Here is a 17,614-nt window from a genome sequence, read left to right on the forward strand (position 1 = left end):
AAATAAAATTTAATTGAATTAAAAGTGATCTGTTTATCCCAAAGCTTCAGAATCGTTTTTGCAGCTCTTTTCCAGACTAGCGGATGTCAGGATCTTTGTTTCTAAACCCTGTTCCTGAATTTCTTTAGCTTTGGGCATCATGTGTTGCTTTTTAAAATGTGTTGGCTTCCATTTTGCATCAGACAAGTTGTACTTCAACAATTTGTTGATGATTCAGCTCAGGGAATAAAGCTCACAAAAATGGTTGATTAATAATTTAACAACGGGGGGCAGTAACCTTCTGACAAGCACCCCAGTTTTCCCCTTTCATTAAATAAAACCACCATTTGCTGCTTATTATACCTACTCGGGTCATCTTGTAGAAACATTTATTTGATGATCTGCAAAATCTGTAAAGGGGGGGGGGGGGTATACTTTTCCAGAGAACTGCATGTTAGTAGTTTTCTTTAGTAAATACCATAGTCTCAGAGAAGTCTTTGCTGTCGTTGGTCCCATCAACCTTGTAGGTCCCAGACTGGTTGAGGTAGTAGTAGTAGTCTGGAGTCATGAGGCCCAAGCCTTCTTTCTGCTGTGCGTTGGCGCCCTCTATCAACTGGGAGACCACAGTGCAGGTAGATGGTCAAACATTTAACTTGTGTTTTGCAGCACAAGTAACACTTAGTGGATTTATGAACAGCTGACAATCGGTTTTGAGCTGAGCCGCCTCTGACCTGGTAGTAAATGTGGAAGTTCCTCTCGCTCTCATTCTGGCTCACCACCCTCGACTTCTCCAGCAGGAAGTTAGAGATTTTGCCACCATCTGGCTCTCCGCCTCTGCTGAACTGAATCTCGAAGTATTTCCCCTGGTGAACACGAAATCAGAAGTGTCTAGTTAAACATTTCCGTCAGCCTTATTGCTCCTATGCTGTTCCACATCAGTCTGAATTTGATCAGACGTCCTGTCAAGCAATGTGGAAGTCTGGACTTTTTTTTTTTTTTTACTATTATTATTAGACAACACCATGTGCATGCAACAAACTGCAGTGACCCATAAACAGGATCTACGATTCTTCACTGAGGCTTACAGGAAATTTCACATGCTTTAGTTGATACTAAAGCTGCACATGTGGAAGTTAATGTGGTTTATAAGTGTGAAATTAGAGCTTTAGGACCAGAGTGGTGAGAAAGAAGTGACTCAAGTCAAATGCTTTTCGTGTGACTCTGTGTTCGAGCGTAAACAAATGACACAATATTTTTAAGTATTTTGTAACCCAACAAGCAAACGCTCTCTCAGTCGCTCATAGATGTGTTGCTGTTTTAGTTGTCTCGGTTTTTATTTCAGGTAGCATAGGTATTTACAGCCACACTAAATTCCCCGTTCATAGACATAAAACGTTTTAGTCAAGATCGATCAGGATTTAGCGTGATATACTTAAAGGAAGGCTAGAGGTTGCGCAAACATTTGTGTTCAAACCGCTGATGCTCTATTTATACCACAGCTGAAGCTAACAGAAACAACATTACTTGTGTTGTTTTGGACTTCTACTTCTAGACAACGGTTGCGCCAAACTGATTTAAAAGGTTTTGTTTCACATAAAAAGTTCAGGTGTTTAAGAATTTTGAAATATAAATCATGATTATAAACCAATCATGATCAATAATGTGAGGAAATGCACGTGGCTTCTCGGCACAGACCGTCTCGTGTCGGGTGGCGTACTTACAAAACGGCTAGAGTTGTTGTTGCGGACGGTCTTGGCGTTACCAAATGCTTCCAGCAGAGGATTGGACTGCAGGATGATGTCTTTTACATGCTGCGAGAAACACAAGAGGGTGACAGGTAAAGACGGGTCCGTCAGGAACGATTATTTTTGAGTTATTCTGAAACAAAAATAAAAAATGAATGCTGCTCCTCTCTGCGTCTACCTGCACTTTTGATCCACCTCCAGACACTTTGGAAATGTAACCCATGATGTACTTGGCAGCCACTGTCTTTCCAGCGCCGCTCTCGCCGCTACCACAACAAAGAGGAAAAACAGGGCTTTTAGACAATCTGAGCCTTGAATGATATTTTCATGAAGAAATGAGGATTTGCATCAGGATTTGCTCTGAAATAGTAGTTTCCATATTTATCTGGCTATTCCTTTTCTGTAACTATTTCAATAACCATGATATTATACCACTCCCCTGTGATGTATGCCGTGCATCGGCCACCTGTTTCCACTGTATGCACCCTCTCTTTGGCAATTTTGTGCGTATTACTGGCATTTACTATTACTGCCCTGCAGACAATATTTAACACATTTCTTTAAATACATTTAAATACGTTTTTGAACAACATAAAAAAATATATGATAGATCTTTCTTAAGTTTAATGAAAAAAATCAAAAAATAAATCCGTGTGCTCCAGACTAGGGCTGTACGATATAGAAAATAAGCATATTGATAAAATAGAAATCATATTGATCGATATCGATAATTATCAACAAATTCAAAACATATATTTTAAGTGCAACCCTGATAATTTTCTGCTGTCGCTTATTGACCTATTTTTAGATATAGAACACACAAACACTGAATTCAAACCGTTTATTTAACCAACTTTTTATCAAAACGGCAAGTTTTTAAAAAAGAAAAGAAGAACGCATGCTGAACTCTTTAAAGGGGGCGGAGCTTGGTGACGGAGCGTTCCTGGGTCTGCGTTTGTGATTGGTTGGGAGGATGTAACGACTGTAATATTAACCTAAATACCTAGAACGCAAAAGGAAGGATATTCTGTTATTATATTGAACTTTTTATTAATCTTTTTTTTATCATTGATGTATGTCTATCAATCAGTATACATTGTTATTGAATTATCATCCAGCCCTACTCCAGACAACAATATCCCTTTGGTTCCTCAGCCAGCTCATCTACATCTACAATCAGGAACATTCAAGTACATTTTGATCAGAATCGTACTTTTGATGTTTATGTCAAGCTGCTGGTTTGTTCTTCTTTCTGACATTTATGTCACGTTGCAAAGCTGAGCTTCATTGTGTCAAAGTCTAAACCTGGAAATCATTACAGTCGTGCTTTCATGTCATCTAAGCTTGGCTCTCCAAACTCACGACTCACCCGGCTGAACAAAACTGCTTTGGAGCAGCAGCAGTTGGCTGATCTATACTAGATCAGTACGTTTTTACTTGTTGCTTCGCATCGTGTCTGTCTTACTGGCTTTCTTTCCACCATAAAGCTCAGTATTAGAGCCTGGCTTTAACCTACGGAGCTCTGCATGGTGTAGCATATTTATACTGCATGTCCCTGAGGGTCAAAGATGTCAGGGCACGCTGGCTGCTCAGGACTTTATACACAATGGTAGAGCTTTTTCAGCGATGGCCTGGCGGCTCTGCGTCTTCCTTCTTTTCAGCTTCAGATCTCTGGACTCAGTTGGGCTTTTTAAAAAGCAGCTAAACCACCCACTATTTAAATTAGCTTTCAGCATTTTGTGATTTTATGGTTGCAATATGGGATTGTACCGGACTTTACGATTTTATGTCTTCAAATCTGGTACACAAGTCACATTTTACTTATAATAACATATTAATAATAATAACACAGAAAATAAAATTGCAGTAGGGAAAAATGCATTTTCACCTGATAATGACACACTGGTTCTCCCCGTCAATCATCATGTTTCTGTACATGTTATCTGCCAAGGCGTAGATGTGTGGGGGGTTTTCATACTGGGCCTGCAGAGAGACAGATACTGGGTGAAAGGTGGCAGGAAAAGCCTCTTCACCACATTTTACACAAGTTTGCAGAAGTTCATCTGATGGGTTCTTTTACTCACGGCCCCTTGGTAGAGTTCGATCTCTCTGTCGGTGAAATAGGGCATTTGTTTGAAGGGGTTCACTGAAATCAACACGGGGCCGATGTACGTCTCGAGACGTGGGTCAAGGAAAGTTGCAAAATACGGTTATGTGTCACATGGTTATCATGCTGTTTACATGGTTAAAGCCTTCTTGGTGCTGGACTGTATCAATCTATGCAAGAGCAAACTACATCATGATCGTATACAAAAAAGAAAAAAAGAAGTATACATTTAATTCTTCTTGTCATTTTGAGCAAAATCCTAGACATACCACGATGTTTCAGCTTTTCATTCTAATTCACATGCAAGTGAACTAGAATAAAAATAGTGTTCAAGCAAGCACACCATGTAAAGGCAGAGAGAAATGAAACCTTGTTCCCTCTTTTGATCAACATTACTAATTTATAAAGTAATATTTAACCCTCCCACGTCTTCTTGTACCTACTCACAACCCCATGGAAAATGATCTCGATTCTCTGTTTCCCACTCTAAAAGAAAAGATGCTGTAAAAGATAATTTCTCCAATTTTAATGCTCAGAAATACATTGTAACGTGTGGGAAAAGGAATTGACGTGCTAACGATTTACCTTTAACTTGCATGTAATCATACTGTTGTGGCAAATAGAAGAAAAAGAGAAAAATACTAATTATTTAGCACCTATTGTATTGGCTTTAAACATCAATGGACGTCTAACTAATCGGCGAATACTTTGAGGCTTACGAAGCAAATTTCTCACAAATGCATCTGCACTGTATGTCTGATTAATATCAGAACCCATGTCTGCAACATGCACCAGCTGAACAGACCACCGCCATAAAGCCACGCAGTCAAAAATACATGAGCTTCTTTCAGTTTGCAGCGAGGCTTTGACATGACGATTTTCCTGTAGGCAATCACAGCCAAGTCAAACTCAAGTTTAATCGTTTTTCTATTAAGATTACCATCCATTTTGTTCACAGGGAGAAATAAGATTTCTCTAAATTCTTAATAATAACAGTTGATAAGGATTCCAGCAGCAGTTTGATGTATTTCTGTGATGAATGTCGACATATTTAACTCTTTTGTGCCAAAAAAAACAAAACAATAACGTGCTGTTAGCTTTTTCCTGCATTTAAAAGAAATTTGAACTTAAACACTCAATGATCAGAAGGAAAATGATTTAAAATGTATACATTTATGAACTCCTATGTTGCTGTTATTCGTGTTTTGCTTTTAACTTTTCACTGAAAACGTTACATAGATATTTAAGATGTTCTTGCATTTGATTTGAATCTCAACCAGGAACAAAGGTGGTGTGCAATAAATATCAAACGGGTGTTATTTCACTGTAAAAATATTCATTTAATCGAGCACCACTTCGGTCGACTGACAGGCGTTGCAACCCACAGATGCTCGCCCGTAGGCGGGGGGAAACCATGAAGTCATGCCGTCATTTTTACATGACTTCAGTGTTTCCTGAAAAACTTACAGCTCTGACTATAGCATGCCATTACACCCTTAAACGCTTCCTGATCGCTAGAAAAGTCCAGACATCAAAGAATAGCTGAAAGATAATTCTGATATACACAAACTCTTTATTTGTCTGCAGAGTGATGCCAGTAATTGCTTTTGTAGGAAGTGAAACATGGAGGCTTTTAGTGAGGTGCTAGAGGCTCTGGGTATGTTTTTATACACTTTAAATGTGCTAAACTGCAACTTTGGCCCCCAAACTTTAATTAAACTGCATATTTAGATGACAAGTGGCACCAAACTAAGAAAAAAAAAGAGGATTTTTTTTACTCTTAAGGCAAAAGCTTTTTAGACTTTGAGGAAACAGCTGGGTTGCTTTCACAACAACTGTGTTAGTCAAGCACAGGACAAAAAAAAAAATCCATTCTTGCAGACCTGCACGACGCTTGGCTTAGATGATGTAGACAACATGCCTTTAAGCTGTTTTTTGGAAATGTTTTAAACCCATGTCTAGTGCAACGAACAAAAATCTAAACGCCTTTACCTGAGATTTCTAACTACTGTCCATTATTTAGAATAGCTACTCATATAAATATGTCTTAAAACAATTGTCTACGTTTTATTTAGGAAATGTTTTAGCTCTTCTTGCATTTGAAAATCTCTTTTGGTTACATTTTAGTTGTTAGAACAAAGCTAAGCTGTGCTTTGGGAAAACGGAAGTGAGCCTCTGTCTCATGCTGCTGACAGAAAGGAGGAAGAGTGAATGTCTTGTTTTCATGACCATATATGTTTGCTTAACTGTTGGGCTGTTTATGTGTGAGAGCAGGATGAGAATGATGCATGAGATCAGAATTAGTTTTTCAATGAAACCCTTTTTTCCTCCAAATAACCCATCTCCTGTCTTAAAAATGCGGACTCGTTTATTACCCTTAAACGCCTTGCAGCTTCGGTCGTCGCGACACTTCAATGAGAGTCAAAACATAATAATCGTCTGGCTGCTTGTAGGATACAAAAATGTAGTCGTCCATGTATCTCTTCTTGAGGTTTTCCACGATGGCTTCCTCTGTGATCTTGGAGAGCAGGACCATGTCGTCCACGCCGCTTTGCTTGACATTCTGACTCTGCCAGTGGTACTTCGCCTGAAACACACAGTGGGGTGAACACAAAGAAATGTAGTCTGTATCTGTATTTTAAACCATATACCCAGATTACAAATGGCTTCGCAAAAAGTATGAAAATTAAATATGTTGCATCTAGCCCTCATCGATTAAATAGAATCCTCCATAAACACAATAACTAAGTTTCTTTATTTTATAGGACATAATGACATGTTGCCAAATTAATATGACCTTTGTGGTCTTATTTGAGAACTTCACAAATTCTTAAACTCTTATTTTAGATTTTTTTAGGTAATCAAGTAAAAAAAAAAAACAAGACATGATGCTGGAGGGTATCCTTGACATCACCATACACTATCGCTACACCAGCTGTTTGATACTGAGCCCCTAAAGGGACAATGAAGGGGGGGGAAGGAGGGGGTGGGGGGGGGGGGGGGACTTTGTATGGACCAAATATTTTCTGGTGCCAAAATTATCTGGTCCACACAAAAAAGTTTATTTTTTCCGTTCAATGTCCCTTTTAGGGGCCCAGTAGTTTGCAATTTGCTGGTAAAATGTTGAGATTGCTTTAAACCTAAATTTGCCAGGGGTTTCATTAACTACTGTAATTAAAGTGGAACGATGACACCAAAATAAATAAATAAATAAAATAAAACGGACAATAAAAGAAAAACAAATAAACCTGAAATAAAAGGTATTGAGTAAAGAAGGTTAAGATGCAAACGAGAGTCAGAGTCTGATGTGTCAAGGCAGTTTGTTCCTCTGTTTATAATTACAAAAGTCCTTGGTGCAGTTATGAACAACTGATTATTAGATTAGGAACCAAATGGTGCTTAAGACTGCAGGCGGTAAATTAGAAACCCATTTAGTGCCTTTTCTGTTAAGCTAAAACTTTTAAATGAATCTCAATTAAATGTTTCAGATCAAGAAATAAGATCAGCAAAGGATAATCTCTGTAAATACATAAAGGAGTTTGTAGATGATGACTTCTTTTATTTGGGGGAAAAAACTTGGTCCTATGTAGAAATATAATTTACCCCTCTTTGCTAAATCATGAACTGCAATTAAGCACACTTTTGTGGTTCAGTTTTACACCACACCAGGGCTTGAATACCGCCAGTGCTATAAATTCACTGAGAGAGAACATGTCTTACAAGACGAAATAGGCTAAAAGATCTCAAATAAAAAGATGCATAACATGCCCTGATTGTCACAGTTTGGTATTCTGGACCAAGATGCAGACGCACACTCGTAAGCTGCATGGTTATTTGAGGGATTTAATGAAGACACTATGATACATTTACAACGCAGAAATCAGGCGTGGCGGCAGGAAGCAAACACAAGAGCCCAGTGACAAATAAAGGCAAACGGAAGACTTAAACAATGGCAAAAACATGTGCAAGCCTTGGGCAAAATAAAGAGACACAAGTGAATAGGATTAACTAGTAACTATAGATGACGGAGAATGATAAACCAGTGCAGACAGGGAGGAATGCAAGGAAGAAACTAACTTTTTCAACTCAATTCAATTGTATTTATATAGCATCAGCTCAAGGCACTTTCCAAAGTCAAATTCAATCAAATCATACAAATTGTCAAAAAGTTTTCCATCTAAGGAAACCCAGCAAATTGCATCAACGCTGAACAAGCAGCATTCACTCCTCCTGAAAGAGCGTAGAGCCACAGTGGACAGTCGTCAATTGTTGATGGCTTTGCAGCAATCCCTCATACTGAGCATGCATGAAGCGACAGTGGAGAGGAAAACTCCCCTTTAACAGGGAGGAAAACATCCAGCAGAACCAGAACCAGGCTCAGTGTGAACAGTCATCTGCCTCGACCCACTGGGGGTTAGAGAAGACAGAGCAGAGACACAACAAGAGAGGCAAACAGGCACAGAAGCTCACATTGATCCAGTAATCAATGTGTATAACAGAACCTATTCCATTGTACAGAATAAATAAACAAGAAAACAATGACACAACCCAAACGGCTATACGAAGAAATGCACAAGAAAATAAGGAAGCTAAAAAAAAAACAGAGAACAGAGAACAAGAGCTAATATGGCAAACCCTAATGGTCAAAACTGACAATAGAATATGTCATGAACTGTTGAACATAAAGAATGAAAATACTATTTTTATTTTTTTTAAAAACAAAAAAATCAAAAAATAGATGAGAAGGAAAGCCACGGACATCTTTCTGTCAGGAAAGGTTTCCAAAGCCATCTCTTTGGGACTCCAATGAACCACAGTAGAGAAACAAGGAACGTTCCTACGAGTGGCTGTCCTGCCAAAGTTACTCCAAGACCGAATCAGCGACTCATCCAGGAGGAGACAAATGAAAGTCAGAGGAGCCTGCAGCACACTTCCTTTGCTTCATTTAGTCTGTGTTTATGATTCATCCATAAAAGAGAAACTGGGCAAAAATGACATCAACGGGAGAGTTGCAAAAAGTTCCAAAAAGAAGCCAAAGGCTCGTCACATATTTGCCAAAAAACATCTGGCAGATTCTCAAAACCTTTAGGACAACACTTCTCAAACCGGCAAGATAAAATTAGAACTCAACTTGAAGGTGTGTGCCCTGGTATAACAGCAGCCAGGGCTTCAGAAAAAGAACGCCCTATCCACAGTCACCAATGACGGCGGTGGTAGTGTGATGATCTGGGGCTGCAGGAGCTGGACCGCTCTGAAGCAAACCAGCTGGTCCAACTACGAATGGCTCAACAATTACAATATTTAATTAAATATATAAAAAAAAAAAAAATTGTTGAAAAAGAGTGACACCCTAACCCTAACCCTTCTGGAGAGGAATTGCTTTTCATATAGGGACAAGTTTGAAAACAGCTTTTTGAATTTACTCGCGGCACATCTTTATTCGGTGATCTGAAACAGAGGCAAAAACTGGGGGTAAAAAAAAAAAAAAGATCTTTAAGTGGGCGAAAAATGTTTTGCAGCAACATCAAAGGAAGTAGATTAAAGTAGAGCATAAGGTCATAGTTAAGCGGTGACCTTTGAAAAACGTTTAGTTGCACTGAAAGTCGGTAAGATCTACGCAACATGCTGTATGTCTGTTAAAGAGAGTGAGAACTGTGAGACAAAGCTCTGAGACCATCACTTGATGATGAAGATGAAGTTTAAATTCCTGTTAAGCATCGTACGAGTCATTTTTTTGAAAGCAAAACGCACTGCGGTTGTTTTTCACAGGAAACTGAGGTTGGCTGCCAGGCAACAGGTTACAGATGGCGTGGTCCTTTTAACCTGGACACTGCTTTAACCGTGCAATCCCTCAGACGACCAGAGGAGCTCTCCACTAATCCAGCTGCCCTGCTGCTGACACCTCCTGAGAAAGCGCAGCGTCTGCAAGCCTTTGCTTTTTTCCTTAAAAGGCGCCAGCCTGTTTGATGTGTGAGGTTTAGCATGGTTTCTCACTGGCAAAATGTGGTCTGTGGTCTTTGACTGACATTTACATGCAACAGAGCTCGCCGCTGTGACGTTTCGTGTTGCTTCTCTCCAGGCTGATAGTAGAAAATAATTTCACAAAAAAAAACAAAAAGACCAAATCCATTTGACAGTATATATATATATTCCAGGGAATTGCAAAAACAATAATTTTGTCCTACCTTTTAGATTTTTTTGTTATTTCTTTGCCCTACATCCTATGTTTTCCAGACTTTAAGAAAATATATGTTACAGACACTTTCATTGAGCAGTTTAGACAAGTTCTGAGGAGAATCTTTTTTTTAAACACAAGATTTTCAATTAATTTGGAATAAAACACACAAGTCGACATCTTGCTTCAAATGTCATGCGCAGTTTAGTCATAGTCGGTCTGCTTTATTAAGCTCTTACACATAGCAACCCAGCACACAGGAAACACTGAAAACAGTGTCGCTCGGGGTTTTATTTTTAAAGTTAAAAACCAATTCGGGGCTGTTCAGGCGGAAATCACAAGTAACGTGAAGAATCCTTTTGAACTTCTGCAGAGAAGCCAGGCTTTACTGCTTGTAGGCTAAATCATGACAAAGCTTACTCATTTAGATAGACAACATTATTGCTACTAATAAACCGATAAGGCTCTCTCTGCAGGGCGACTTCTGCACCATGTAAGCCCTGTGAGACAATAAGAAGTTATTTTCTGATCAACAGCGTCCATGTCAGTACCAAATTAAAGGGCTACTTCACTTTTTTTGTTTGCTTGTTTATTTCAAAGACTCGAAATTTGGATCCAATCTAGAAAAAATTATTTTTGCAAAGCACAAGACTAGTTTTGGGAGGGGGCTCGCCCAAGAACGGCTTCTACCTAATAAGGTCCCATAAAGAACACAATACTCGTTATTTAAAGCCCCAACTTCAAGCCATCCTTAAAGGCTATGGGTTCACACGTCACTATGAGTTGTTTGGCAGTCAAATATTTTGATCTACCTGCTAAAACATTTAGGTTTCAGCGAGCACCTGTGGAAATGAATCAGATCTTTAATCCAGATTTGGTTTTAGATAAAAGGTCATAGCCTTAGCCGACGATTTGGAGAGAACCAGACGACTGTTTTGGTCATTTTAATGATAAGTTTTGAATCGGTTCTCCGTTTTTTTTCCTGCAGATAGTCATTACTGGGTGAATTATGATTATCTGTGCCATCAACCGATGTCAAGATACAGCAGAAAAATAAACAATACGTTGCAGATTAGAGCAGTTGCTGTCTTTTGCACTTTACAAAGTCACCTCTATTGAATCATAGAGACATATTGGATAAAATGTTTTCTACTTAAGGAAGACAGACACTTGACTTTGCAGCAATACTTCATACCAAGCATGCATCTAGCGACAGTGGAGAGGAAAACTCCCCTTTAACGGGAAGAAACCTGAAGCAGAACCAGAACCAGGACGACAGAGCGTATGCACAAAAAAAGAGCACAGAGTCACTGTTCCAGGGATACTTTCTCCATGTGACAGAAAAGTTAAAACGTAATGGCAACAGTAGCGCCTACATAGGCTTCATCTGAGGGACAAATACAGCTAAACAGATTAACTCTTGAACCAGCTTTCAAGTCTAGAGAATGAAAGAGAGTGCATTCAGTTGCAGTAAAAGCTCAGCCAATAGCTGTGCCAAAGAGAGAGACATGGTTAACCACTGAAAGATGGGGCTAAGTTTGTCATCTATAGAAGGAGCGCACGCTAAATCATTTGTGCTGGTCATGAACAGCGGTTCAGATGACAGCTGTTAAAGCGTGCGACTGTTTCTTAGTCTGGGCATTTACTTGCGTTGTCATCTGAACTCTTCTTTAGCCATTTTTACATTTAACAGTCAGCCTTTCCAAACTTTCTTAATAGAGTTCTACCTTTGGGACTTTAAAACACACCTGCAAAGATAGCTGAGAACAATTCAATTCAATTCAATTTTATTTATATAGCGCCAATTCATGAAACATGTCATCTCAAGACACTTTACAAAGTAAAATTCAATCATATTATACAGATTGGTCAAAAATGTCCTATATAAGGGAACCAGTTGATTGCTTCAAAGTCCCGACAAGCAGCATTCACTCCTGGGGAACCGTAGAGCCACAGGGACAGTCGTCTGCATTGTCCATGGCTTTGCAGCAATCCCTCATACTGAGCAAGCATGAAGCGACAGTGGGAAAAAAACTCCCCTTTAACGGGAAGGAAAAACCTCCAGCAGAACCGGGCTCAGTATGAAGGGTCATCAGTGGGGATGTAGTGAAGGTCCAACTTAAAAATTCATGCCAAACAAAATCATCCGTGCAATTACAATGTTCTGGCAGGGGTGTCGCGTGGCTCGGTGGTAGAGTAGCCGCACCCTAAGCTGAGGTCACGGCGCTCGATACACTTTTCACGGTCATGATCCTCAGGAATTTGGGCTTCTTTTATGTTTCTATTTTCATCATGGTGTTTTTGTTCTCTGCGTCTTGCTTTATTAGTTCCTTCCTTGCGTTTCTTAGTTTATGCTTGTGCTCTGTTTGCGTTTGTAGTCATTTCACTCAGTTAAGTGTTTATGATTCCAAAAAAAAGTAAAAAACAAAGCAATTGGACTTGTTTTCCGTAGTTGAAGACGTTTCGCTTCCTCTCCAGGAAGCTTTCTCAATTCAAAAGGTCTAGAGTAATGATGAGTACCAAGCTTTGATCACCCTCATATGGGTGATCAAAACATCGCTCCTTTAAGCCAGGCCAATAACAACCCTAACGACTCCCCGTTACAGAGGAGTGGACCAGATTCGGTTCAATCTGCTGGTTTAATGACTTTAACGACCGCCCATTACTAAGGGGTGGACCTGTTTCGGTTGAATTTGCATGTTATCTAAGCCATTACAAGGCCTTTGTTTGGGCAGTAGTATAAAGCTTGGTACTCACCATTATTCTAGACCTTTTGAATTGAGAAAGATCTTCAACTACGGAAAACAAGTCCAGTTGCTTTGTTTTTTACTTTTTTGGAATGACCATGACCTGGAAGACTGAGAATCTTCACCAGCTTAAGTGTTTATGTTATTCCCCTGGGTTAGAAGTCTCTGTGTATTTCAGTTCAGCTCCACTCTTGCTGATTAGTCTCCTAAAGCTGCTAAGGGGGAGAAATGCCATTTGTGGCAAAGAAAACTAAACATTTCCTGGTTTTAAAAGAGCTCATGCTGCCATGCACTCTAAGAGAAACGGACCCACAGCGTCACAGATCCTCCACTATATACTATATATATATACAGTATGTATACTATATACTGTTACGTATGGTGGGGGATCTGTGATGACTCCTTATCATTTTCTTCACAAAGCCAACAGCCCAAGTTAGAATTCCAAGAGTCTCGAGTAAACGCCACACCTTTACATTTGTGGTAGTAGGATTTAAAAATATATATCGTGAACCAACAAATTAATGGCTTGACGAGCAGGCTGCATTAAATGGTTGCTTGATTTGACTTTATGACCCCAAGATGTCGCCTTTGCTGAAGGGCACTTCAGATAACTACTGTCTTTAAAGAGCAGCAAGAACATTGGCTTCTATGTCACATGATATTCATCAGTCACAGACACAGAAATTCATGGATAACCAACAAAAAGTTCATAAACATGTCGATCAGCGTAATTAGAGATGCTTCGATTATGTTTATTTTACAGGAATTGTTACCAGTAGGTGTGGCAGTAGTGTTTCTAAAGACATTTGTGTCTTAACGTCAGTTAATATTCTCAAAACAGAAGTTGCATTTTTCTGCAGGTTTCTAATGTGAGAATATTTTAATGCATAAAACAATTATCCATTTATTTTTTAAAGCTTTTCACAGACTTTCACCCTTTCTGAAGTTTTCCATCATAAAACTAATTTGACAGCTTAGCGGAGAATTTCTTTGTGTCCATGAGTTTCAAAATGCTGTATAATTTGTTATGCAGGTGATCTTGACATCATTTGATTGTTTTTTTTTCTTCTTCAAATTATATATTTCTCTATATAAGCTGGACCCTTTTTCTTCTAAAGCGCCTTGAGGGGAAACTTTTGTTGTGATTTGACTCTACAGGCCCTCAGAGACCGGCGTGTTCAGTGTTCCCAGGGCCAAAATTTAACAAGGTGAGGCAGTATTTTGTTTATATGCTCCTCAGCGCAGAGGAAAACACTCACAGAGAACCTGAGCTATTCAGAAACTGATGGTTCCCATGAATCAGGGCTGAAAACAGTGTTGGTCTCTGCAGCTTTTGATCAGAGTCTCACTAATGAATGCACTTTGGATTCTGTTGTGTGTGAATAAAAATTAACTTTTTTTGCCTTTCATCAATAAACTGAACTGAACTGAAAATGATTCAATCCGGTGTTAAGTCATTGGTTGTTGAATTGATGCCTTTGAATTGATTGTCCAATCCCTGCCTTGGTGTTTCTTTGTGTTTCCTCCTAAAACCTGCATGTCAGGTTAACTGTGCGCAATCTCCCCAGACTCATGACCTTTCATGGGAAAAGAAACACAGCAGTCCACAGGCTGTGCAGCAATCAAGCAGGGATAGAGATCTCAATTGTGTTCGGATACCAGTTTTAGCTTCGCTCCTGTTTAGCCTGACTTACTTCTGCTCTGTATTGTTAATGTCACTTCCTGTTTGCCTAATTTGCCTTGCCTTCTTATATTCTGCCCCACTTGATCTTGCAGCGTGATTGCCTCCTCGTTCAGATGGTCTTGACTGAAATCCTGTCTTGCTGTTTGGTTTCTCTCAGTACAACCAGCTCTATGTTAGCGTTATTGTGTTTATGGGGCCTGAACCCGCCTCCTTTAGCACTGGGTACCCGAAAAATCTCATGATATTAAAGTCTTCTTTGAATAATGTCAGCCATCCAAGCTATGCAGTTGGGAATAAAGTGAGTGGTGATGAGCCAGAGTTTTCAATCATAGCATAAACATACATTTTTAGATGAAAAGGGACATTTTGTTTTAGATGCTCAAACATATTTTAAAATGACAAGCAAACTCTTGCCGTTCAGTCTCCTTAAAAAACAAACTTAAAAGAATTAGAACCATCTGCTCAAAGGAAGGCCTTTCACCTTCTTGAGGTTATTTCTGTCATTAAAAAAAAAAAAGACAGAGTCATCCGTGACTCTTATTTTGAAAGGTTGGTTTGAAGGTCTTTCAGGCTGCACAAACATAATGCATCTGCACATGCTGAGTTACTCTGTTCGATGGCCTTTAAGACTCTTTGTCTGCGAGTCGCGACGTGGCCAAATATGTCTGTGAGTTTTTTGGATGTGCGGGGACGGTTTTCAGGAAGTGTTGTGACAGAAACTACCGGCCTCTCCTGTAAGTCCACTTCCTCCTCTTTCACCTCAGCACTGCCTCTTGTGAAACCCCTCCAACATTTGCACTTGCACCGGGGTCTCTTCCTGCACAGGCACCCTGCGGCGCTTATGGCCCAAAGAATGCAATAAATCACTCAAAACTATGCGACAGAACAACATGCGCTTTTTTTTTTTTGAATGAACTATGATGGATTTAGGCCCTTACTTTTGAATGAACACAACACTGCATCTTCCATTTAGGTTTGTCTTTTATGAATTCTTTGTGTGTAAACAGACGATTTAATATAGAATTCAACCTTAAATAATGGAACAAAGCAAATCAGTCCCTGTATTTTACAGCTTTGGCCTTCAGTCTCAATAAAAAGGCTTGCCATAAAAAAAAAAGAGGAAACTCACTCTGCTGCTGTAAAGAGCAAGAATCTCAGAGAGTTTGTACATTCAAACAACCTAGCACATCTCTTATCAGGTAAAGAGGAGCTTCAACTTGTCTGAACCCCTCATTTAGCTCATAAACAAGAAATCTCTTACTTTAAATGAAGTTACTTTCATTGTTTTGTCAAATTCAAAAGCTATCAAAGCTCCTTTTCTGCCAAATCATAGCAGAGAATCAAACTAAAAAAAAAAAAACAACACAAAAAAACCCAAAACTAAACTGTAGATTTGAAGATAAAATCTGTTAGCGGATGTCAAAGTTACACACCTGAGCTCACACAAGTCAAAGCTGCTCAGAGGATATGAAAGCGGGTTACTCTACCATTGTTCCTGTGATCCTCTCCTCCTCGGGGCGTCCACCGTCCAGAGAGCGTACGTCTGCCGCGTGTGAGTGCCGCTAAAATCCGAACCGTTTCGACCTCCTCAGACTGCAGCCATCACCCGGTGGGAGATAGACGGCCAGAACCTGCACACAGACTGTGAGACATCCAGCACCGCTGTCACATCCACTTCCTCATCCTCCCACCGACCTAGTGTGTGAAACAAGAACTGAACGCACTCGCCGATGCACACACACTCACCGCACAGTGCTGAGAAGCTACTTCTGTATTTCTGTCATGCTCCCGGCCGTCAGGGAGGATTAAGTAATGACCGGGGGGTCAGTGCTTGTTGACTTGCAGGTATCAAAAAAAGGTTTCACACCACAATTAGTCAGTCCGGTTCTCCGGGCAGAAGCAGAAGAGCGCTGGTGGCAACAGAGGCCGCAGGGGGATCATTTTCTCCAGCTTGTTGCCAAATGATGGGTGTTTCGTTTGCGAGGTGCCGGCTCCACCCAGGCTGTGGTTGCTTCACGCTGTGTTTGTGCAGCCTCCAACGCCCTTGATAACCGATTGGTTCAGGAAGAATGTACAGGAGAGTGTGTGTGTGTGTGTGTGTGTGTGTGTGGGCGTGCAGGTGTCAAGCTGGGCTGTTTCTGCTTGGTTTGAGACTTTTTTTGTGTCAGGGTGTTACATGCTCCTTCATGAACCAGGGTCTCCAGGGGACTGTGCTTTGCTTCTTTTCATTTGAGCCATTAGTCAAGAATATTAGGTAGAGTTTCTGACTGTGGTTTCTTTTTTGTGTAAAGATTTAAATTCTCTCCCATCACCTCTGGAGGCCTTTTTTTTGTGTGTGTTTCTATTCTGCTGGACTACCCATGTTTTGCCCAATGAGATCTGCTGCCACCCTGGATAAGACAAAGCGAGAAGAAAACAGAGGTAAACATCTCACGGCCTTTTTGTTGCATTTCTATCAGGACAGCTTCGATTATGTGTCAGGCCTCAGTTTCTCCTGTTGTCCCCACCCTTCCTGTGCTGATTTCCTTCTGCTGCACTGATTCATCCGCCAGTCTTCTTACAGACCTAGTACCATCAAGTTTCAAAGTCAATAAAAACTTAAAGCTGATCAAACAGAGAGCAATCCCAATTCCCTCCCTGTTTTATCTTACCAAATAAGTCATTTTAAAGTGTACTTTTCTGAAAACAGGCCTCTTGTGTCACACCATTAAAGCCAGATGTGCACCTCCATCCATGCATGATAAACTGTCGAATACAACCACGACATCCTGGGTGCTGACTTTGTGAGACACAAAAAAGGCATAAGGAGCATTTTTGATACAAATGTCATCAATGCAGGATACCAGGTGAGCTTCAGGGAAGTAAACACGGGTAGGGAGGATAGACTTCTTCTCACCTTCGTCTCTCTCTTCATTGGAAACACATTTTGACTCCAGGATTGCTAAAAAATAAAAAAATGACTTAAGGGACAGAGCAACCCAAGCCTGAGGAAAGATGACTAATTACAAAACACAGCATGCTCTACGTTGGACAGATAGCAGGGAGTTAACAGCCAGACCATGAAGAAAACTGTGGGTTTGTGAGTTTCCATCTGCATCGTGCAGCTGTGCTTGTGGATCAAATCTTTCTTGAAAAGTGGTTGTTGGGGAGGGGGGGGTGCACCCAAAATCAGTA

The 17,614-nt window shown here is 40.1% G+C and overlaps 1 protein-coding gene across 2 annotated transcripts in view; it reads right to left on the reverse strand.

The window, feature by feature from the left end:
- The window catches only part of myo1f (myosin IF), a 38,047-nt gene extending 21,520 nt beyond the window's left edge, over positions 1–16,527 (reverse strand). The window contains exons 1-9 of one of the 2 annotated variants that reach the window (XM_021308021.2): positions 16,187–16,527; positions 15,928–16,071; positions 6,290–6,418; positions 3,809–3,898; positions 3,613–3,707; positions 1,903–1,990; positions 1,701–1,790; positions 711–842; positions 458–592 (exon numbers count right to left, since the gene is read on the reverse strand). In XM_021308021.2, the coding sequence (XP_021163696.2) occupies positions 458–592; positions 711–842; positions 1,701–1,790; positions 1,903–1,990; positions 3,613–3,707; positions 3,809–3,898; positions 6,290–6,418; positions 15,928–15,930 (762 nt within the window). In that variant the 5' untranslated portion in view covers positions 15,931–16,071; positions 16,187–16,527. Of the gene's footprint in view, positions 1–457; positions 593–710; positions 843–1,700; positions 1,791–1,902; positions 1,991–3,612; positions 3,708–3,808; positions 3,899–6,289; positions 6,419–15,927; positions 16,083–16,186 lie in introns of both variants that reach the window. The other variant, XM_012881427.3, reaches the window with a different exon arrangement.
- Positions 16,528–17,614: the final 1,087 nt, after the last annotated feature.

This window comes from Fundulus heteroclitus, chromosome 9, assembly GCF_011125445.2.
Source record: "Fundulus heteroclitus isolate FHET01 chromosome 9, MU-UCD_Fhet_4.1, whole genome shotgun sequence".
Classification (NCBI taxonomy): Eukaryota; Metazoa; Chordata; class Actinopteri; order Cyprinodontiformes; family Fundulidae; genus Fundulus; species Fundulus heteroclitus.